The 22,017-nt window shown below is 51.8% G+C and overlaps 2 protein-coding genes and 1 long non-coding RNA gene across 6 annotated transcripts in view; 1 reads left to right on the top strand and 2 right to left on the bottom strand.

Moving 5' to 3' along the window:
* Window positions 1–1,530: 1,530 nt before the first annotated feature.
* LOC107497116 lies at window positions 1,531–9,040 on the bottom strand. 2 transcript variants are annotated; one of them, XR_001593720.2, is made up of 3 exons: window positions 8,929–9,040; window positions 2,914–3,177; window positions 1,531–2,007 (listed from the first exon to the last, which is right to left on the bottom strand). It is a non-coding gene; the product is annotated as an uncharacterized LOC107497116 (long non-coding RNA). The 2 variants fall into 2 exon arrangements; XR_004950776.1 differs by lacking the exon at window positions 8,929–9,040 and adding an exon at window positions 3,540–3,766.
* On the top strand, window positions 3,783–12,429 carry CUNH11orf95 (chromosome unknown C11orf95 homolog). 2 transcript variants are annotated; one of them, XM_016118613.2, is made up of 5 exons: window positions 3,783–4,205; window positions 6,341–6,838; window positions 7,334–7,720; window positions 7,956–8,501; window positions 8,735–12,429. In XM_016118613.2, exons 1-5 carry the CDS (start codon window positions 4,067–4,069, stop codon window positions 9,193–9,195), a joined length of 2,031 nt encoding a protein of 676 aa, XP_015974099.1. In that variant the 5' UTR covers window positions 3,783–4,066; the 3' UTR covers window positions 9,196–12,429. The 2 variants fall into 2 exon arrangements, with proteins under 2 accessions (XP_015974099.1, XP_036076283.1); XM_036220390.1 differs by lacking the exon at window positions 7,334–7,720.
* A 1,203-nt stretch (window positions 12,430–13,632) lies between these two features.
* The window catches only part of RTN3 (reticulon 3), a 44,843-nt gene continuing 36,458 nt past the window's right edge, over window positions 13,633–22,017 (bottom strand). For both annotated transcript variants that reach the window (XM_016118576.2, XM_016118578.2), the window contains 6 exons: window positions 20,227–20,434; window positions 17,941–18,079; window positions 17,446–17,515; window positions 16,932–16,978; window positions 16,017–16,075; window positions 13,633–14,631 (listed from right to left, as the gene is read on the bottom strand). In XM_016118576.2, coding sequence (XP_015974062.2) covers window positions 14,586–14,631; window positions 16,017–16,075; window positions 16,932–16,978; window positions 17,446–17,515; window positions 17,941–18,079; window positions 20,227–20,434 — 569 coding nt within the window. In that variant the 3' untranslated portion in view covers window positions 13,633–14,585. The remainder of the gene's footprint in view (window positions 14,632–16,016; window positions 16,076–16,931; window positions 16,979–17,445; window positions 17,516–17,940; window positions 18,080–20,226; window positions 20,435–22,017) is intronic.

Below are 22,017 nucleotides of genomic sequence, written 5' to 3'. Positions count from 1 at the left end.
GCTACTGGCTGCTTTACTTTCAAATTTAAATCATTGGGGTCGAAATTCCTCCCTTCCCTCTCCCCACCCGCCCGACACGCACAAAGTTTGAAGTTTTGGCTTATGCCTGGACATAATCTTTAGGTTTGGAATTCCTTTGGGATTTTACAGGGGCGATTTAATTTACAATCTACAGGCATAGTCCCTTTGACAGTCTGAGACAGACTGGAAAGTAGAATTCAGAATTTGTGGCATATTTGGGTCTAATAAGGTTTTTGTATATACTACCCTAAAATCTTCCTTTAGGAACACTTTTCACAGTTTCTCCATTCTAGACATCAGCGAGGTCCTTTCTTTAAGGGGACTGCCCCAGGAGCCGCTATGCACTGGGATGTTGGCTCTGATTCCACCTGGAGACTCCGGCCCTTGCAGGCAGGGAACAGCCACCCTAAGGAGCCCACGGTGCTGGAGACACCAGGCGGTGGACTAAGAACCGGAGTCAGAGAAAGGAGGGGGAGAGGCGGGTGCAAAAATGAGGAGTTCTGGGTTTGATACAGGCTCCAAAGTTTCCAGCTTGTGACCTCATTCTGTCTCCACTCTCCCCAAATCTATTTTTCTTTTTATATTCCTGTCCCTCCAATCCTGATACTTGAGAGTTAGCCTGGTCTTTCTCTGATCATCGCAATTAGGTACCATGTCTTGTAGATTCTACCCTTATAACATGGCTCAATCTAGGACCACTGTGAGCCTCTCAGGGACCTCTGTTAGAAATTACTTAAAAGGGCCCCGCTGGGCTAGAAAACTAGGGAAAGATGCTCCCTCTGGGTGGAAGCAGCTTTCAGGTACATGTTCAGGTACATGTTCAGGTACAGGTACAGGAAGCAGGTAACAGATAGCTCCTTGGTGAGAACAGGTATCCTTTCCCCCTGGCAGACACAAGGCTGCATGGCTCAGGTGGCATTTCACACCCCTTGGCCTTCCTTAGCGCCCCTGGTGTGCGGTGAAGATTGCACCGAGACGTGCTGTGGCCCTGCTCAAATCTCTGGCCTCCACTCCATGGGCCCTGCTGCTGCTGCTTTCAAGTCGTTCTCGGTGGTGGGGACTGCCCAAACAGCGTCCATTCTTCCTTCTCTCCCTTCCTCCCTCGTGTTCTCAGGGCTGCCTCCTGAACGCCCCGCACGCTGGTGCCAGGCATTCCCCATGCCTTCGGAATGCCCAGCGTGGCACCCAAGGCTCTTGCACCTTTTCATTTCCCTTTCTTCTTCTGCCTCTCCCAGAAACCCCCTTTTCCCCAGAGCTTCCCCGGCCTCTGCATGAAAAGCCCTTGCTCCTCTGTCTTCTTGGCAACACCGCCTTATCTTTCGGGACTTGGTCACTGATGCAATACCTTCCCTCGGAAGTCCTCCCAGGTTGGCCTCTCTTAGTGTTTATCATTCTGTATTGCCGTCAAGGTCATCTAACCACTGGGCACTGGGCACAGTGCCTAGAGCCCACAATACTTTTAGGGGTGCTTGAAAATGTTTTATTTTGAAATCAGAAAACAAAGTGAACTTTAAGGGTCAAAGGAAATGTATTATTTTTCTGCACATCAGAAAAACATTTTTGTAGGCCCTCAAAGTCTTATTAAATCGTTTTTTCTTTGTATAGAGGAAGATGCCCATGGAAGCAAAAGTACCCAGGGCCCATGAAGGTCACGATGTGGCTCTAGGTTGCCACTGTTTCCTCCTTTCCCACAGAAGACCCAGTAGAGCCCCTAGGAAGGGGGGAGGAGGATGAACCCCGTCAGGGCTGCATTTGCTTTTTCAAACCTTTATCCTCAGTGCAGGGCTAGGCACTCAGGACTGGCTCAGTCAGGGCTATCTGAAGTGGATAAGAAAATGAATGAATGAATGGCCTTAGGTGAGACTCTTGACTCTGAGTCTTCTTTTCTTCTGCAAAGTGAAGCTTCATGGTCATAGGGTGACTGCCAGGATCAGATGGTGAGCGGGGAATGCTTCGGCACCGTGGAGCTTGGAGCCAGTCCTGGAGCTGTGCAGGATGTGGGCAAGGAGAGGAGAGCCAGAGGTTATTAAAAAGGGCTCCAGGTGGCTTCAATAGCTTTCTTTTGGTAACAAATAAAATCGTCCTATTTATACACATAGAAAGAAACTGGAAAGATGTTTAACAAAGTAGCTCACAGTGGCCAGCCCCGAGCATGGGTTACCTTTGTAATCTCTGAAAAAACCATACTTAGGAGACTGTGAAAACCAGGTCTGCGTCTTACTTTCTCTTTGTGTCCCTGGGCCTGGCACAAGTGAAGGACAGAATGAGTGAAGGAATCCCCCAGCTCATGGCCCCTTCTGGCACCCCATCATCACTGGGGCCCCTGCTCCCAAGTGGGGGAGAGGGAGTGCATCTTTATCCTTAGAGCAAGGCCAGCAGCCCAGAGAGCACGGCTGCAGGACCGAGACTCAGTTTACCCAAGGTGATGTTTCTCGCAAGTCATCATAGAGACTGAGGAGGAGATAGGGCGCATCCAGTGGCCACGGATACATTTAGGCACTTAAGAAATTTTAGTTTCAACTCCTTCTTCACAAACATACTCTATACTTCCTGTGTCCCAAGTCATTTAATATTTCCCATGACTCCTGGAGGGCTGGGATTGTTGCCTTTTTATAAGTCGTGGGTGCCTTTTAAGTCATAAACAGTATCAGACTGGTCTACCTCGTTCACTGCTGTGTGTCCAGCGCCTAATAGCCCGTAGACACACAGTAGGTGTTGAGTGAGCGAATGAATGTCAAGTGTGACTTCTTTAAAAGATTTTTGGGAACTGCCAAGCGAAGGGGATAACCCACCTCTAGATAATAAGTCCCTGCATGGCCTCCCATACCCTGTCACTTGGACCTCTAGGAATTGCCTTTGTTGTGGGCGACCAACCACAGGCAAACCCAGCACCTGCTCCTCCAGCCGGTCCTCGCGGAAGGACCCCAGGCTGCCGCTCCTCCAGTCGCCTCTCGGAGTCCCTTCTCTCCGCTTCCCAACAGCTGGGGCCCGAGACATCCCGGAGCTCACAGCCAGGGTCCGCCCCAGCGCTTCCCAGCCGTGGAAGCGCGCGTCGCCAGGTGCCCGACACCCCATTCGGGGGCAGCGTTCTTCGCCTCCTCAGGCCGGAGGGGAGTTCTAGGGCTGCGTCGAGGGCCTCGTCTGGCATCCCCAGGCCTGCGGGGGCAGGAGCCTGAGTCACCGCGGTGCACGCCCTCTCCTCCCGGCTCTCATTCTGCGGCCACCCTCCTCCTGGCAGCATCGGGCTGCGCCGACTCTCCCCTGGTCTCCTGCGCGCCCCCTCTTCCCGGCCCTGGTCTCCGCGCCCCCGCCCTCGGCCAGCTCCTCCGAGCTTCGCCCGTCGGCCCCTCCAATGGAGAAGCCCGAACTCCCAGCGCTCCCGGGCGGCTCCCGCGGGAGGGGGCGCGGCCGCCCCCGCGGCTCCACCCTCTCGGCGGGGCCGCAGCCATCTGGGGCCCCTGCCAGTCGCGTCCGCTCCGGGGCCCGCGCCGAGCTAGCGCGGGAGGAGGCAGTCTCACCGGGCGACCCCCTGCCAGCGCCGGTGCACTAAGATGCCCCGAAGGGGCAGTGGCTGCGCGCCGAGACTGGGTGGAAGCGCGTTGCAGCGGACACGGCGCCCCTTGCCACCTCCGTGACCCTTCAGGACCCGGGACCCGAGCCCCGGAGGCGCCGGCGGGGACCCACGAGGGCGGCGAGGTCCGTGCTCCTAACGTCCGGGGAGGGCGCCGGCTGCTGAGCCTCGATCGGGCTCGTCGCCTCCCGCCTCTTCCCCCCAGCCCCCCGCGAGCTGGCAGAAGGAAATAGCGCGCGGCCCCTTTAAATTTACCCAGGAGCCCTTAAAGGAGCCCCAGGGGCCCCAGACAGGAATCCCCACCCCGGTCCAGCCCGCGCCGCCGAGCGAGCAGCCAGCCGTCCGTGCGGCCGGCCGCCCCGTGCATGCGCCCCGCGCCCCGGGGCCCCGCGCACCGAGCGCCCTGCGCGGGCCGCCGCCGGCCCCGCGGCCCCGCGCCCCGCCGCCCCGGGGCCCCGCTCCGCAGCGCAGCGCATGGAGCCCAGCGGGGACCACCGGAGCCGAAGCGGCGGCGGCAGGGGCGGCCCCGGGCCAGCAGCGGCCTCGGCACGGGGCCGACGGCTGCCGCCTGCCGGATCGAGTGGCGGCGCGGAGCCCGAGGAGGACGACGGCGGTAAGGGCTGGGGCAGGCGGCTCGGGCGGGGGCCCCCGCATGGGGGAGGGGAGGGCTGCGGCTCCGGGCCCCTCTCCGCCGCCGAACAAAGGGGGGGACGCGGGCAGGGCGGCTGGGGGCGCCACCTGGCGGGCACGAATCACGACTGCAGGGCCAGCGGGGGAGCCCCCCGCCCAGCTCTCGGGGTCGACCGGTGGGGCTTGGGCGGATCCCCTCCCCCTTAAAGGTCCCCGCGGCCCCCGCCTTGCAAGCTCGGCCCCAGGGGCCCCAAAGGGCCTGGCCAGACGCCACGGGGCGTGCGCTCTAGGCTGTTGGACTTGCGGCCTCCGCCCCTTTCTCTTTCAGATTAGACTCCCTGGTGGTCTCTCTAATCGGCTGTCTCTTAAAAAAGTATGCCCAGACCGTGGGTCCCTTTCGGGGGCTTCCCCTAGATGAGCGGAGCCGGGAACTCCGCTGTGTTAAGCCGGGCTGCCCCTCTCCTCTTGCTTAGAGAGAGGAACCCTTTTTTCTTTTTCCCCGCGTCGTCCCTGGGAAAGAGCCTAGCGCTCCTCGGGGCGGGAGGGCGGGCACCACTGCCTTCCCCACCGCGGGCAGTTTTAAAGGGATGGGCTCGCCCACAAAGGCAGACATCCACTTCTGCCCGCGTGTTTTCTCCTCCCGTCTTTTCAGAAAATTTTGCCACGATTTGTCAGCTCTGGTGGGACCAGCCAGTCTTCCCCATTCACTCTCAAAGGAGACTGTTTCTTCATTCCCGTGCTGCAGGGTCAACGCCTTAAGATCCGTGAAGGTTCTGTCAGAGATAGGGAGAGTACTCCAATCTGGGAGCTCCCCTCCCAGAAACTCCCCATCCCCTTTTGTTTTTAAAGAATCTCAGCTCCTCCTCTTTTTTCGGCTCTTAAAGGGCCAGTCCACATTACACTTACATAGATCCAGCGCTGGTAGGATGCTTAGACCAACCAGCAGCTCGCTATCCAGTGCCTTTGCAGACAAAGGCCTTAGGCCCAGAGAGCGACATGACCTATCGAAGGTCACAGAGCAAGTTATCTGTGAAGCCAGGACTCCAGCCCAGGTCTCTGACTCTGAAACCAGTGCTTTTTTTTTGGAGGGATCTCTTTAAACCCAAAACAGCACAATGGTGACAGGAGCCCTCTCTGATCCTGTCTTTTGTTTCCCAGACCCTGAGATTTTCTACCTGGAGAATAACCACACCTGTCCATTCAGCTTACATGGCCAGGAGACCCTTTTCTCAATAAAATGGGGTCCAACCTGTAGGGAGGGTGGTGGACTGCTCAGCGTCTCTGGCGAAAGGAAACATCACTGGGTTGGTGGGCTCTGCCCTGGCCTCTCCCCTGCCCGCCCTCTGATTTCTGGGCAGTGGTGGCTCCCTGCCAGAGCAAAAAACACATCCCCAGAAAGACGTCATGGGCTCTCATGGGTGGGGGCCACTCCCTGCCACAGAAGCTCCAGTGGCCACTCTGGTGGCCCTCCTGCCGTTCCTTTTCAGAGTCTCTAGGGAGGTCAGGGTCCTACAAACTCCTTTCCTTGGAGGTGTCGACAGCTTTGTGATGGGGATCCCTCCCATGGGTGCCTACATTTGGGAACTGACAATGCTTAATGCCCCCTAAGATGAGACTCTCAGGAGGCTGGATTGGTAAAAGGAAGAAGCTCTATGGGTGGGGCCCTCCTGGCCACGGCCTCAGGCGGGTGGGTCCTGTGTGCAGCCCTGGATGCAGACAGATGCCCCCTTTGTTCTCACCCTGCTGCCCGCTCGCTGCAGCTGTAACCGCCCCGGCATGCTGCTCTCCTGGCTTTACCCCTATAGCTCTCGTCCAAAAAGGGTGCCTTACAGAGCCGGCTGCCTCCTTGGCCTTCACTTTATTTTTTAAAAAGTCAAAGCTAGTCCCTTTGAGGACCCTGCATCCTTTTGTTCTTGATCCTCTCTTAAAGGGCCCTCGCTCTTTGTAAAAGGCCCATGTTTTGACTCCCTGCCCTCCCACATCCCTTGTATTGCTGTTGTCATCCCTTTCCTGTCCCTGAAAGACCCCTCTCCCCTTTCTCAGGCTGCAAAATCAAAGCCCTGGGATCTTTCCCTGGAAATCGGAGATTGAAAAATTGTCTCCCTTTCCCCTCTTCAGGGCAAGATCTTCAACTGGAAGGGGGTGCCTTGGGGTCCTGGGGGAGTGCCCCCCTGCCCTCCTCCAGGGCCAGGGGACCAGCATCTTCAGGCAGGAAATACTCAGACCACTGTGAGGCCCGGGCCTCGAGGCCTGGAAAGAGCCGCATCCCGGGCCGTGATCACCGGCGCTACTACCACGACCACTGGAGGCTGGAGTACCTGATGGACTTCAACCCTGCCCGGCACGGCATGGTGTGCATGGTGTGTGGCAGCTCCCTGGCCACACTCAAGCTCAGCACCATCAAGCGGCACATTCGCCAAAAGCACCCCTACTCCCTACATTGGAGTCCCCGGGAGAAGGAAGTCATCAGCAACAGCTGGGATGCCCACTTGGGGCTGGGGGCTTGTGGAGAGGCTGAGGGCCTGGGGGCCCAGGGGGCTGAGGAGGAGGAGGAAGAAGAAGAGGAAGAGGAGGAGGATGGGGCTAGCCTCCAAGCTTGTCCACCCAAGGGCCCAGGTAACGCAGGACATGGAGAGGCAGGGGACGGGGGGTAGGTGGGGCCAAGTGGGGACAGCCCTGGCCTCTCAGCCAACTAACTGACTTTCTTTGGGTGTGGTCTGTTTATTGCTCTTATTGTACCATAGTGGGGGGTGGACAGTGAGACCAGGGGGTCTCCAATATCTGACAGCTGTGATATTGTGGGTTTTGAAGGATCAAGGATGGTGGAGGCTTCAGGGATAGGGAGAGGAAGGGCTGGGAGCAGAGCGTGCTAGAAAGGTATGGCTGACAGTGAAGTCCAGAGAAGGGGCTAGAATCTGGGTCTGGGGAGGAAGAAGGTGGGCCTTAGAGTTTGTATGCAGGAGGATTAGAAGATGGAGGAGTTCAGTCTTAAGGTTAGGCCTGGGCTCAGAGTCAGAGTGAGGGAGAGACCTTTGGAGGACCTGGCTGGTGTGTGGGGGTTCCCCCAGAGGGCCAGCATCTCAGTTCCTTCCCTCCCTCCAACCCTTTCAGGCAAAGCCCCAGCTGGTGGGGGCAGCAGGCGCCAGCGACGAGGGGGCCCAGTGGCACCCCGGGCTCGGCGTCGGCGCCACTCGGCCTCCCGGAGGGCCGGGGGCAGCAGGGGGCTGGGGGCTCGGCGCCTGGAACGGAGGCTGAAGGAGTCCCTGCAGAACTGGTTCCGGGCAGAGTGTCTCATGGACTATGACCCGCGGGGGAACCGGCTGGTGTGCATGGCCTGTGGCCGGGCACTGCCCAGCCTGCACCTGGATGACATCCGTGCCCACGTGCTGGAGGTGCACCCCAGCTCCCTGGGGCTCAGCGGCCCCCAGCGCAGCGCCCTGCTGCAGGCCTGGGGTGGCCAGCCTGAGACACTGTCTGAGCTCACCCAGTCCCCACCAGGTGCGAGGCCCATCCCAGGGCCAAGACTCCCTCATCTAAGGGCTGCTAAGGGGTCTGTGGCCAAAACTGGAAGGGCGTCGCTCCCCTCACACGCACGCATGCGCACACTCTCACACTCACACTGGCTGGGGCCTCTAGCTTGGGGCTGGAGTGAGGAGCAAGGGACCCCCTCTGCGTGGGTAAAGGCAACCCGGCCATCAGGCTGAGCCCCTCTCCCTCACCCCTTCCCCAACAGACGATGACCTCGTCCCCCAGGACCTGACCAGAAAGAGCCGGGACTCGGCCCCTGCTGCTGGAGCCCCCTCCTCTCAGGATCTCAGCCCCCCAGACGTAAAGGAAGAGGCTGGCTGGGTCCCTGAGAGGCCCGGGCCGGCAGAGGAGGAGGACCTGGAGGAGGGCGAGAGGGTGGGGGTACCGGGCCGGTCACCACGGGGCCGCGACCACCGTCGCCACTATCAGGAGCGCTGGCGACTGGAGTACCTCATGGAGCTGGACGGCGGCCGGCGCGGCCTGGTGTGCATGGTGTGCGGGGGCGCCCTGGCCTCGCTCAAGATGAGCACCATCAAGCGGCACATCCGCCAGCGCCACCCAGGCTCCACGCGCCTCAGCGGGCCTGTGAAGGCCCTCATCGCCCAGGAGTGGAGCGAGAAGGGCGCCCACCTGCTTGCCCTGGGGCTGCCCTGCCCCGAGTCCCCCAGGGACCCTGCCGCCCCCAGCACAGCCGCAGCCTCCGAGGAGGGGGGAGGGGAAGAGGAGGAGGAGCCAGAGGAGGAGTGGTGGGGTGAGCTGGTGGAGGGCCAGAGCAGGTGGAAAGGGAGAGGGGCAGGGACCAGGCCAGGCGGGGAGAGCGGGGCGGGGAGCGCTTGGGTAGAAGGGGGTGGTGAGTGGAAGGTTGGAGGGGAGATTGTGGAGGATGGGACAGGAGGGCAAGGTGAGGGCAAAGGTGAAGCTGAGACGCAGGACCGGGCTGCTTTTCCCCCGCGGGCCCTAATACGGCCCTTTGTTCCTTCCTAGGTGATGTCCCGCTTTCCCCTGGGGAGCCGTCGGAGCGGCCCGCCGAGGAAGAGGAGGAGGACGACGACGGGCAAGAGTCCGGGGGACTTGCCTTCCCGCCCCTGCCCCCGCCGCCGCCGCCGCCTCCCCCGCCGCCGCCTCCCCGCAGTCGAGAGCAGCGGCGGAACTACCAGCCGCGCTGGCGGGGCGAGTACCTGATGGACTACGACGGCAGCCGGCGCGGCCTGGTGTGCATGGTGTGCGGGGGCGCGCTGGCCACGCTCAAGGTCAGCACCATCAAGCGGCACATCCTGCAGGTGCACCCCTTTTCCATGGACTTCACGCCCGAGGAGCGCCAGACCATCCTGGAGGCCTACGAGGAGGCGGCGCTGCGTTGCTACGGCCACGAGGGCTTCGGGCCGCCCGCCCCGGCGCCGCGCGACGGCGGCGCGGACCTCAAGGGCGCAGTGTGCCGGGCGTAGCCCGCGCAGCGGACTCGCGGGCCGGGAGGGGGCGGGCCTCGGGCCGGGAGAGCGTGGCTGCTGCCCCCCGCTGGCCGGGCCGGGCGGAGATTGGGGATCTGTGGGGTGCCACGGAGCTCCTGGAGCTAGTCCGACCGCGCAGGTCCTGGTCCTCCCCGCGCAGGGCCCCCGCCTTTCCCGAGAAGCCACAGCGGCCTCCCGACGTTTGCACGGAGCGTTTCTAGCCCCGGCCGGTGTCCGGCCGTACCGCGCCAGGCGATCCTGTGCCGGGCCGGGGTGGGGGCGCCGACAGTCAGTATTAGGACTCCAAAGGGGGTGGCAGAAAGGGCAGGAAAGCTGCTCCAGCCCCTTCGCAGGCCGGGGGCCCAGCTCGGGAGCGTCGCACGCCGGCAGGCACGGCGCCCGGATCGGGCCGGCTGCCCTTGGCCTTACTGGCGTTCTCAGCCGCTCGGAGATCTGGACTGCGGACGCAGGCCGGCGAGGGAGGCGGGGCAGGCCCGTGGCACCCCCGCAGGCGGAGCGGGGCCGGGCCCGCGGGCTGCGCCCGCCTCGCGAGCGGGCTCCGTGGGGACCGCACGCTGGCGGCCCCACCCGCCTCCCCGCACCGGCCGTGCCCGCCGGACCGAGATCTCGTAAAGGGGTTAGCACTTTTTTCCTTTGCTCCTCTCCCGCTCCAGAGGCCTCCGTTCACCCCTCAGCTCATTCAGGCGCTGCCGCTTCAGCGCTCGCGTCGGTCCGAGCCCGGGGCACTGGAGGTCCTGGTAGTTGGCGGCAAATCCCCGTCCCCTCCCTGTACCCCTTTGTGCGCGGTGGACGCGCCACCCATTCGCAGCCCCCAGGGCCTGGGGCCGGGCCTCGCCCTTCCTTTCTCTTCCCGGCGGCAGCGCCAGGCCCTGTGAGGCTGGGAAGGGGCCCCGCGATCTCCCAGGCAGGTCCGAGAGGAATGTGTAGATTCATTCTCCTGTGGAGAACAGGTGGCCCCAAGATCAGGCCCTTTTTGCTCTTTGTATTTTATTTTGAAATTGTATTTAATGCTTTTATATGAAAGGGGGAGGGCGGGGAGAGAGCTGTCCCAGTTACCCTTATGTGCAAATGTCTTATTTATTATGCGTGTATCAGAGATAAGCTGTGAGGTGGTGGAAGGACCTAAAGGAAGGAGCGAGGACAGAGGGGGGGGTTGAGAGGACCCCAAACATCCCAAACCAATGTCTGACTCTCCATGATTCTCCAAGCCTCTCCTCACCGGCGCCCTAATGTCTGCTCGTCACAGCCAGGCCATTTCTTCTGGTCTTGCAGCCTGGGAGTTGGGCGGTCAGCGGGTGGGACCCGAGGGCGGGGCCTGGAGTGGGGAGGGGCCCTGGCATCTGGGGCCAGGGGCTGCCTCTGAGGGAGGGAAAATCTAGAGGAAAGAGGAAGCTCTTCCTCTCATCCCAGCTGCCCTCCGCCACCCCCAGGTCAGAGCCCAAGGTTCAAGTGCCTCAGGCCCAGTCCCCTTGACTCTTCCTGATTTGGGAATTGGATTTTATATCACGGATTTTATAGCATTTTTATATAACTCAAGATTGTCAGAGTTGGAAAGACCTTGGAGATTAACTAGTATCTGTCCCCACCCCTTTCACAGATACATAAAAATAAAGCCCAGAAACTGAAATGATCACACAGCCAGGTAGGAACAGTCCAAGAATCAAAACTCCTCAGTTCCTCTGCACAATAGGGAACTGCCTCCCAGTCTCTGGTAAGTTATTTCCCATTAGGTCTGCCAAAGGATGGCATGAGCTGGGAGCTGGGGATGGCCAAGAACTGCATACTTCCCCTTGCCACCATGGGCTTCAGCTGGAGGGTGTAGGAGCTGCCTTCTTCAATAGAACTCCAGAAGTGGGGCTGTCTCCTGGCCCAAATCCTCCCCTGTAGGACAAGGGCTCTGGCATTGTGTGTTGATGCCACCAGGAAATACTGCATGGGGCATTAGTTGACCGAAAAGTGAATTCCTAGTGTTTGAATCTCCAGGGTTTTTGAGACAGTATTAAAAGCTTGAGAACAGGGATTATGGATGGCACCAGGCTGGGCACTGCCATTCTTTTATTTTCCTTCACGCATGTTTTCAGATCCAGAATGAGTATTATCCCATTTTTGCTACTCTGCCTGTTCAAAAACAGTAGGCATATTGGGGCGATCCATTCTAGCCACCTGAGACCACTGCCAAAGTTCAGGTAAACCAGGCTAGAGACCTGATAAGGAAGTTTATTCCTCTTGGTAGGCAGGGAGGGGCCTTAGGACAGGAGTGGACGTCTTCGTGGACAGGTGCTGGGTGGCCACCAGACCAACGGTACTACATCAGGATCTACCAGAAACGGACATTCTCAGGCAGCACCTCCCTGAATCGAAACGGGCAGGCCCAGCACTCTGGACAAAAGCCCTCCAGTGATCACGAGGCTCACTGAAATCCCAGCACCAGTGATTTAGGAAGTGCCCCTGTCATGATTCCTACTTTGGAGCTAAGGTCTCACGGCTTAGGGGTCAGGGGACCCTCATCTCTAGGTGTGCCTCCTTGCCTTGGGGGTCTGAACAGGCGAAGTTTCTTCATGATTTTTTGTTAATGGTATGCTTGCTATTACAGCCAATATGTAAATGTTACTCTGAATACATATTTATATGCCAAGTTAGTGACATTATTCAAACATTTGTATGTGTATTTGTGAAGTTTGCATCAGTTATTTTTTTTCATTTCAGCCTAAGCTTTCTAAGAGGTATGTTGAATAAAAATTTGAAATCCAGCTTAAGGGTCACGACAGCCTTAGTTTTGGAGAAGAGCAAATCCCAGGTGACAGGTTGTTTCAGCAAAGACCTGATGTGTTTAGTTTCCATTGTCCATGGTGACTGACTCTCAAATTTAAGTAAGTGCATTGTGACTGATTTAGAGGCTGCTTCGAATGCTGCAGGCAGGGAACCCTCCTAGGTTGGCGTGGGGCTGAACTGCGACGACAGACCCCTCTGGCCCTTCCCACTCATCTTTCTCCTAAGCTCACCTCTTAGGAGGGGCTCTTATTTCAGAAACCAAATGCACACCTTTGCTCTATGGAAATTCTTCAGTCTTGGGCATCATTATGCTATCAACTCTTAGTTGCTTTTTTAAGCCTCAAAAATGGAGTGGGGTGGGGGCTGGTGGAAGCCTTGTTTGGTTCTTACTTTACCCAAACTGTGTATAAAGAATAAAGTTAGCAGAATGACACCACAGACATTCGTTCTTGTTTTTGTTTTTTTAATTAATACCACATCAATTTGCAGTTTTACAGGAACCAAGATTCAAGCTCCTTAGGTGCTACTCTATTTTTATGTTGCACGCACATACACGCACAGTTTCATTAGTAATTTTTCATCTATAGTTTCTTAAAAAAAAACAAAAACAAAAAATTTCCCATGTGGCACAAAGATCTGTCCAATTATCTAAACACAGCAGTAATAAAACAAAAGAGCTGCGCGTGGAGGCTTCCAGTGCAGAAAAAGGTCCTTTGGAGGGGAAGCCCAAAAAGATGACCAGTCCACTGACTTCTTGGGATGGCAAAAGATGGGGAGGGAAGGCGCATTTCCTACACTACGACATGAAATTGGTTTGAAAATTAAAAAAGAAAGGGGGCTAAGAAAATAAGAACCGAGTAAGGCAAGGGTACCTTTTACCCAACTAAATCTCTAAGTAGTTTTCCCAAAAAAGTGGAAAGAAAATTTTCTTCCACCACCTTGTACAGAGCTGCAGTGCTTTGGGACCATCAAAGATTATAGCCCTTACTTTAAAGTCATCAGTGCATGCTCCTTCTGGATTATCATGACGAGTAACAACCTGAAGGAACTCACAGATGACGTTCAAGTTTACTAAATTTTCATGTTGGAAGGGGGAGGAAGCCATCTATTAGTCTCACACAGGAACCCCAGATTCCCAATCACTCTTGCATCTGGTGCCAGTGTGAGGAGTTCTGTTGTCTTTTAGTTGTACGTGGAGCCCGTCAATACCCTCTGACCCTGCCCGGTCACCCTTCCCTAGAGCTTCTTGGGAAACACTCTCAAAAGCAGCACCCTGGGCCACGGCAGAGATGCTAGAACATTTTACGTGCCTGAAAATGAAAGGAACCCACAAAACACACTCAGAAGCTAGCCTCAAAGTTAAAACTCCCATGAACCACAAGATGCACTTCTCTATACTAATTTGTGGTCTCTTAACCACAAACACACACAATTCCTCCCAAGCCAGCTCAGCTCGGCTGTGGTCCTCAGGGTAAAATGATGAGCACAGGTTAAAAATGTAGCCTGTGAAGGAAGAAGCTTCAGGGAAAAGATTAAATAAAAAAAATAAAAATAAAAAAAAAGCCTTTTGGGTTTCTGTATTCGCCTCTTGAGAATGTTCCCCCCCATGGGCCTGAGATGAGATTACAATAACTCAATAACTGAGGAGCCCACATGCAGAATTATTATTTTTCTCTAACAAGTTTACAGCAGTGTACAGCAGTTACAGACATTTATTTCATAACAATAAAAGTACAACCATGTTTCTTAAACTCGAGGTGAGGTGGGTAGGGAAAAGAGAGGAAAGCACATCCAGGAACGAGTTCTCAAACGAAAGCTCAGAACTGGTGTCCAAAAGCAGCGACATGGACACCACTTTCCCAAATGGCGGAGCCTTTCCCTTCCCAGGGACGAGCAGAGAGGGCGCGGTGGCCAGAGAGGCTCCCGTTGACTCCCTCTCCAGCCCCACTTTGCTTCCATTCTTGGCTATCGGGCGGCATTCTGGGGACCAGGAATTATCACTATCACCTAGGAGTTACCCATAGAGTTGAAAGGTCTCTAAGTGAAGAAGAGGAATATGAGGAGTAGCTGCTCACACTGCGGGGCAGGAAGAGGGGTCGAGGGCTGCCACACGCCAACCCCGGAAGGAAGGGATCCCACTCTTGTCCCCAGATAACTTCTTCATAAGTTAACCATTATTTCTTAACTTAAAAACAAGAGCAAAATTGCGATGGGAAGCTGTGTAAGACTAGTCCCTGAAAATGAAACAGAACAACACAAATGTGTTTTCATTTTCTCCTTTACCTCCAACTCTTTCACCTTTTTCAAGCTACATGTAAAAGCTCCACCACCATTAAGGTTCTGATTTAGCCTATTAAACTGATTCTGTCTTTATTCTTTTGGGTTCTAAAATATCAGTTCTTTTTTTAGTCCAACAATTCTTGTGCTTGATACTGTGGGTAAAGGGAAAGGAGGGGAAATACCAAATAAAAAAAAAAAAAAGCTTGGAATGCAGGCTCAAGCTGACACTGAGCAGTTCCTTCATAGTACAAGTAATAACGTTATAACTATTAAATGGTGTTTTAGTAACTGTGGCATTTCTGGTTTCCATGTACTTATTCTGCTTTTTTTTTTGCGAGTCCAGGTAGTTTTGCTTGGATCCTATTGAGGACAAGGGGGAAAAAAAGGTAAAAACAGATATTAGCTCTAGGTTTTTATCTTAACAGTGATGCTAGAAGACAGTCCGTGACTTGCTGGAGCAGCACGAAGAACATTCTCCCGTTTCCACAGGGCTTACGCTGGATGGTAGGAATCTGTCCTGGGATGAGCTGGGTGGGTCCACAAAGGTCCACTCCCTCCCTGCCACCATGCCTACCTGTCCTCTTTCACTGCCAGAACCCTGTGAGTCCTTCCCTGGGGGTTCCAGAGAAGAAAAAGGGGTATCTGAACATAATGCTTGCTGACTGCTCTCCATATTGGCAATGCAAGGGCCCATTTCTCTGGGAATGCCAGGTCACACACTAGTGCCACAAGGAACCAGGAGTCAAGGTCAAGGAGACATATTAAAAACCTACAGGAGCTGGCAATAGTTCCTAGCTCCTCACAGGATAGTAAAGCTGCCCTCTATTTTGTTTAAAACTCCCATGACTAAAGGTCATTTACACCCCGCGGCGAATGTCAAAGCTACTCTCTAGGTGTGACGTCCCACAGCAGCGGCTTGGTCAGCCAAGCTGCTAATCAAGACCATCTTTCACAGTCAGGGGTGGACAGCAAGCAGATATGTATTTGTGCCCGGTGTCCTTGCCTGCTTTTAGCTCGGATGTGTACCTAGCAAAGCAAAAGGGCAGGTAAAGGCCTGGCTTCAGGCCGGAGCTGTCAGACCACAGTCACGGCTTCCTCTTATCAAAGCGGCAGGAAAGCACTGCAGTTGGGGTGTGCGAGGGGCTGACGCAAAGGGCAGATTAACTGTGACATTTGGGTTCTTAAAGAATATCTGAGGGAAACATGAAAAAATGTTGACATTTTAATTTGAAGCGCTGGATCCATAGTGTTTGCTATAAATAATTCAAAAAACAAAAGACAAAAAACAAATTTCCTTGATGTAGGGAGTCATAAAATGTCTACCAACATTTTATTCCTTGATTTAAATATCAAATTGGTTTTAAAAACTGAAAACAGATTTGGTGGTTTTAGGAAAGAGGTAGTGTTGAGCCTTAAGACTTTTATTCACTAAAACTTGATTTCTGCAAAGAGGGAAGAGCTCGGCTTAGAACTGAATATATGAAAATAAAGGAGGGAGACAACCGAAACGTCTAAAAGCCAGTTTAAAACGCAAAGTGGTCCTGATTCCATTGATCTTTTTTAGTCTAAGACACAAAGGATGTTCTTTTTAAAGAAGTATCTTGTAACATCATACTACAAATTAAAAAATTTTTTTTCAGGGTGAAAATCACATTTTGGGTGAAAGTGTGCGCCAGCATTTTACACAGTCATTGGGGGAGAAAAGGCACACGCCGGGGTCAACTGTGGAATCTCAGCATACTTACTTTTCAATGATCGACTTGGTCTGATCACGGGCGATGCCAACATAGTGATCGATCTGGGTCTTTAAGGAAGGAAAATGACTCAGTTGTGGCAACACACAGATAAACAATTTTCCTGAAGGTTATATTCTTTTGTCTAGTTTAATCATTTTTTAAAAAACACTACTGAATATTCTGGAAAATGAAAATAATGCTCAACTTTTAAAAGCATTTAAAAAACTGCAGGTTTCAGAATTTAAATTATGCTATAAATACCCCATACTCGGTTGGAGTAAAAAATCACTTCTTTTGCAGAGGTAAGTCTTAGTTGCTAGGTGTTTCCTTTAGAGACACTGGACTTTTAATAGCATTTTCTGAATACTAGAAACTGTGCATCTAATCTATTTTCTGTAATCATAAATGTGTTCTGGCTCTTGGTAAGACTAATTCATTTAATACCAAAAAAACATAAAGTCTGTTGATGGATGACTTAATCCAGAAAGAACAATGCCATAAAATCTAATATAGTCTGTATACACCATTCCACGAGCAAACATCTGTTCAAACCAATGGAGTCCCAGAATAGCCTTAATGGTTTCTTAATAGTTTAAGTTTCTTTTTAGACAAGAGCTTTGATTTATTGAAACATTTTCAACTTATATTTTTGAGCAGATAATGCATCCAAGCAATAAAAACACAAAAGGCACATAATAAGGCATAAAAGTTAAGTCTCCATCCTGCCCTTATCTCTCCTAGATATTTCAGTTTCTCTCCTTAGAGAAACCAGGTGAAACCACGGTGACCATTTCTTATAGGCACCTGGCATATAAAATTAGACTGTAGAAAAAGAAGATTACTCTGAACTTTCAATACCTAAAAATTGAACTAACACTAGTCACACATCAACAGATATCTGACTCAAAACAGGTCAACGCTTACCTTGTACTTCTCATAGACGATCGGGACACTGAAAACGAGCAGTTCGGCTGTAAGACAGAATCACAGGACGTGGCAAGTGCCCATGTGAGACAGTCCCGAAGTGTCAGGACTTAAGTAGCACACACATTTTTCCTCATGAAAGAATTTCTTCAGTGAAGAATTCTGGCTAGAACTCTCAATGAAGGACAGTGAGTTACAGATACATAGGCTGCCTTCTTTGTACCACAGGTAATTTGCAAATTACGAAAATGGTTTTTATACATAAGATCGCCATATTTAAGTCAAGTCTAGACAACTCTCCTTTACTTCTACCTGTTTTGATATCTCTTTATAGTTAGAACCATTTAATAAGTTACGGCCACAAATATAGGTTCCTTCAATATCTAGTTCAAGGTCTCTATGGATGTCAAAGCCTGGCCCATGAGGAAGGCCTGGAGCCGTGCTGGGCATTCTCTTCGCTCTTTCCCTTACGGTTACTTCGGGGTGTGTGGAGACATTTTCCTTGCCGCCTTACCAAGAATCAGAAGGGTGATTCCATTGAAAACAGCACCGACATAAGTCATCAGCCACATGAAGACAGCGAGCTGGGAAAGCCAACATCAGAAGGTTAAGCAGGAATAATTATAATGCAAAATTCAACCTAACTGATGACATTTTCCTCTAGCGAATTACGTCTGCATAAATTTAGTGATGTATAAATAAATAAATAATTTCAAAATGAAGGTTACCCCGCTTGCACTATACATTTGAAGGTGCATATGAGAAGCCTGCAGTTCTCTTAGGCCCGAAGACAGACTGCAATTGCATTTCTGTCATTTACAGCATCCCTGGTCTGATGTTAGTCCTCCAGGTGCAGGAGAGACCTTCTTTATTGACTCCTGTCCCCATTTTTACAGGTTGATTGAGATACTTTGGTTTTTGCCTGATAAAACCCTCTTTAATGTTTTTCCTCTGAATTATAACAGAGTCCCTGGTTTGCCTCACCATCAAAAACGTAGAAGCAACTAACCTTCAAGGAGTCAACCAGATCTTCTACCAGAAAGAGGCGGATGACGAGTTTCAGGGCCCTGTTGATGTGCACCATGGCAGCATTCATGTAATTATGGAACGCTTCTGAGGACAGAGTGATGTCCACATCCAGGTAGGCTCTTCCAGAAGAAACAGTCACACGATAGACAGGAAAGGAGAAGACCTCTGTTAGCACAGCAGCTCTCTGAAGTGTACAATTCCCCCAAGGGCACATTTTAGAAATCTCTAGGGGCACTTTTTGCTGTTATGGGGTGGGGGAGCTACTGTCATTCAGTGGCACAGATGCCAGATGTCTCTGCAAAGTGTGGGACAGTCATGAGCAATAAAAAAAATGTCCTATGTCTGTATCACTTTTACTGTCTCACCGGGTATTCATGAAGGTGAACCTATTTATAATTATTGAGAGCCCAGAACATATAAACACAAGCTATTTTTTCCCCCAGTTTTAACATATCCTGAATTTTCTAAAACTGTGTTTTGATTACGCTAAACTTCACTAATGTTTTTTCACCATCTTGGAAAAATATCATCTGCACTGGAGTTATACATGTAGGTGCAATTATCTGATGTCTTTATTATGGTTTTTTTTTTTTTTTTTTTTTGGTGTTGTCATGTCCAAGCAATTACCTATTGACTGGAATATATATTATTTTATTACAAATGGCTATTTTATCACTTCTTTACATCACAATCATGATCTATTTTTAAAATTGTTTCTAGACATATTATTTCTGAATTTCATTTCAAAATAAGGAAAGCATTATAAAATACTTGTTAAAAAACAAAAAGGAGGGTGCAGATATTGAGCTTGAAAGGATTGAAACTATAGGAAAAAAAGACCTGGGCTTTATTCCTCGATGCACTAGAGCAGCGGTCTCCAACCTTTTTTGCACCAGGGACCGGTGCTCCTCTGAGAATCTAACACCTGATGATCTGAGGTGAGGCCGAGAGGCGGTGCTAGCGCTGGGGAGCGGCTGCAAATACAGAAGCAGCTTTGCTAGCCTGCTGCTCACACCACCTGCGGTGCGGCCTGGTCCCTAACAGGCCACAGACCTCTACTGGTCCGAGGCCCAGGGGTTGCGAACCCTTGCACTAATGAACTGAGATGCAACTTTTTCATTCACTCAGTATCTACCAAGTGCCTACTGAGTACCTATCTGGGGATATCACGAAAGGTAAGACTGTTTTTGCCTTAGAGGGCCTACATTATTGTGGAAAAAACAAAAGAGTAACAGGTATGTTTTTCTTTTCTATTTACTACCAAATATAAAAGTTACAGAAATTAGATGTTGTAATTAATACAACTTAGATAAACACATTTTACAAATCCACAACGGTGCCATACAAGAGGGAAAAAAAACCCACTAAGACATCTGAACTTGTGGCAAACAGTAAAAATTTATTCACTCATTCATTCAACTATTGATTTTTTTTTTTAACACCTACAGCACCTGGTATTCCTAATACTGATTTGTTAACACCAACTTGCAATGCCTTTTTAAATGCCACATATAGTTTAAATTATTCCTTTTCTTTTCACCAAGAGAAAATACGAGGACAGCCACAGCTATTCCATCACAGTCCTAAGAGGTCACAACAGGGTTTCTTTCTCTAAGACAAAAGGGTTTTTAAAAAACTGTTATTTGCTCATGTTAAAATTTTTTATGGGCTAAGATTTTCAAGAAAAGTATGAGGAATACATTTAATTACAGCACAGTCAGAAAAGCTGGCCATTGGATTCTGGAAAGGCATGCCCTCCAGACTTCGTCAAGACTACCGCCTGCCCCCCCAACCCCCGCCTTGAGTATTAAGAAAAATACAGGAGAGAGGAGGAGGAAATCAGCAGTAAATCAGTAATAAACCCGAGCGTGAGCATAATCACACCGAGTTCTGATATCACCAAGAGCACAGCCTTGATAACAAGATTTCAAAACCATTTTAAGAGTTAAGTATGTGGGCGCTGAAACCTGTCCTTGGGACCCATCCAACGGAGTGCTGTCCTGGACGCTCAGTATTCCCGACCCTGATCAGATGTTTAGACAGTCCTCTTTTGTCTTAAAGCGAGACTCCAGTTTGTCAAAAAACTTGGCTCCTAACTTGCCACTTCTTAAGCTGGTCTCACGCTTTACAGTTCACGTTTCCTGCTCAGCTGCAGGAGGACCGATCATTCTTGGTGTTTAGTCAGGGCGTCTTTATACACCTGACCAGCCTCAGTGTAACCCCCTTCACTAAATTGTAGAGTGCTACTGGTGATACTTCAACTCACTTGAATGGATGGCCTTCTTCTGACTTCTGCACAGCTTGGATGACAGACTTATAGACCCTGAAGCCGATGGTGACAGAGAGAAGAGCCAGGATGAGGTAAGAAACCACACTGATGACGCTGAACGCTGCCAGGGAAAGCAGCACAATCAGCGTGGTGCCAAAGACAAAGCCGGTCTTCTTCACGTCTCGCCAGAAAATCAGATCGTGCACTGCCAAGAGAAAAGGGAACACGTCACGCGAACGCCCACGGGCCACGGGCCCGGTGCTCCCCGGCCACGGCCTGCAGAGCGGCACCAGGGCATGCAGCTGGCGGTGCGTCCCTCCTCCAGAGGCCTGATGAGTGAAAATCACATTATCCCACAGGTGATGATTCACTTTGCAGAAAGTTCCTCTGGTTTTTGGGCAGGTTTATAAACATTTAGGAATCTACCTTTCAGAGGGAGCTACTGAAGTACAATGGAATGGAGTGTCATTTACTTTAAATGTTTCAGCAGAAACGATGGTAGAGCAAGCGTGGTACAAGCTAGGTAACTGACGACTAGATTAAGCAGATCGCGCTTATAAATCAGCTGGGTCAACAGACATACAACCAAAGCCAAACTGAAGTGTATAAATCGGGGCAGGGACAGAGAAAACGGTGAATGAAAACAAACCAAGCTCCACCCATGTTAGTTACAATGAAACACCAGTCTCTGTCGGTCTGAAGAGCACTCAGGAAGGGTCGTGGGCCTGGCACCATATAATTATCTAAACCACCATACTTTTGAGGATGCGTGGGGACACTATCAGTAACTGGTAGGAAATAAATAAATGAAGACTGTCCCAGGCAGGTGGGTCTTATGGCCGGGGACATCCAAACTGGAAGAGTGTAAGTTCTGTCTGAAGAGATCTCAAACACTCTGCTTTGCGTTCCTCCCGTGCTACTCTTTGCCCATGAGGAAGAGCAGGGGCGTCGGAGTTGGAGAAACCTCAGCATGAGTCCTGGGAATTTTTAGCTACATTCCCTTAATTCACCTTTCTAAACCTTTGTTTCCTCACCTGTAAAATGAAGGAAGTGACATCTATTTCCTGAGTTGTTTTAAGAAATATATAAGGGTAACGTATGTAGAATGCTTAGCATTATAAATGACACACAGTAAACACTCCAATTTGAACTATAATCAAAATATGGTTAGCCTGATAGACTGTGATTGAGGGTAAAATGAACTTGAACCTGACTCCAGCTGACCCACTGGCACCTAGTTCTTCCCTGTATTCAACGACAATAGTCTCCCCTGAAGCCCAACCTTGCTAGAGCCAAGAAACTGAACTTGAAACTAAGAAAACACTAGAGAGATGCTGACTGTACTGAGGAGCGATCACCAGTCCCGACACTGCGGCTAGGGGATGTGACTTACTAGGAGAAGGAAGAGGTGTCGTGATGGCTGATGGGAACCCGAGAGACCCAGACAGTGATGTGGAAAAGGAGAGAGGAAACCAGTAAGCGGCCTCAGGCCGCCTGACCGAACGGAAAAGCCGAACAGAAAGCTGCCTACTCACGAGAGCCATCCCCGCAGTCGGAGTCCAAGGATATGTATGTCACAGTTCACACGGCGACACGAACGGTTTCAACACAGGCTGCTTAGAGGACCAAGAACAGTTTCAACACAGAACGCTTAGTAATGGAATAAACCGACACCACGTGCCTCCTGAGGACACAATGTCGCTTCTGTGATGTTCTTGCCAAAAACATATAACCTGAACCTAACGAGAAAACATCCAGGGAAACCCAGACGGAAAGGGTCGCTGACAC

This window comes from Rousettus aegyptiacus, unplaced genomic scaffold (assembly GCF_014176215.1).
Source record: "Rousettus aegyptiacus isolate mRouAeg1 unplaced genomic scaffold, mRouAeg1.p scaffold_m13_p_5, whole genome shotgun sequence".
In the NCBI taxonomy this organism is placed as follows: domain Eukaryota; kingdom Metazoa; phylum Chordata; class Mammalia; order Chiroptera; family Pteropodidae; genus Rousettus; species Rousettus aegyptiacus.
Note: the sequence above shows the minus strand (reverse complement) of the source record. Positions and strands in the feature narration are given on the sequence as shown.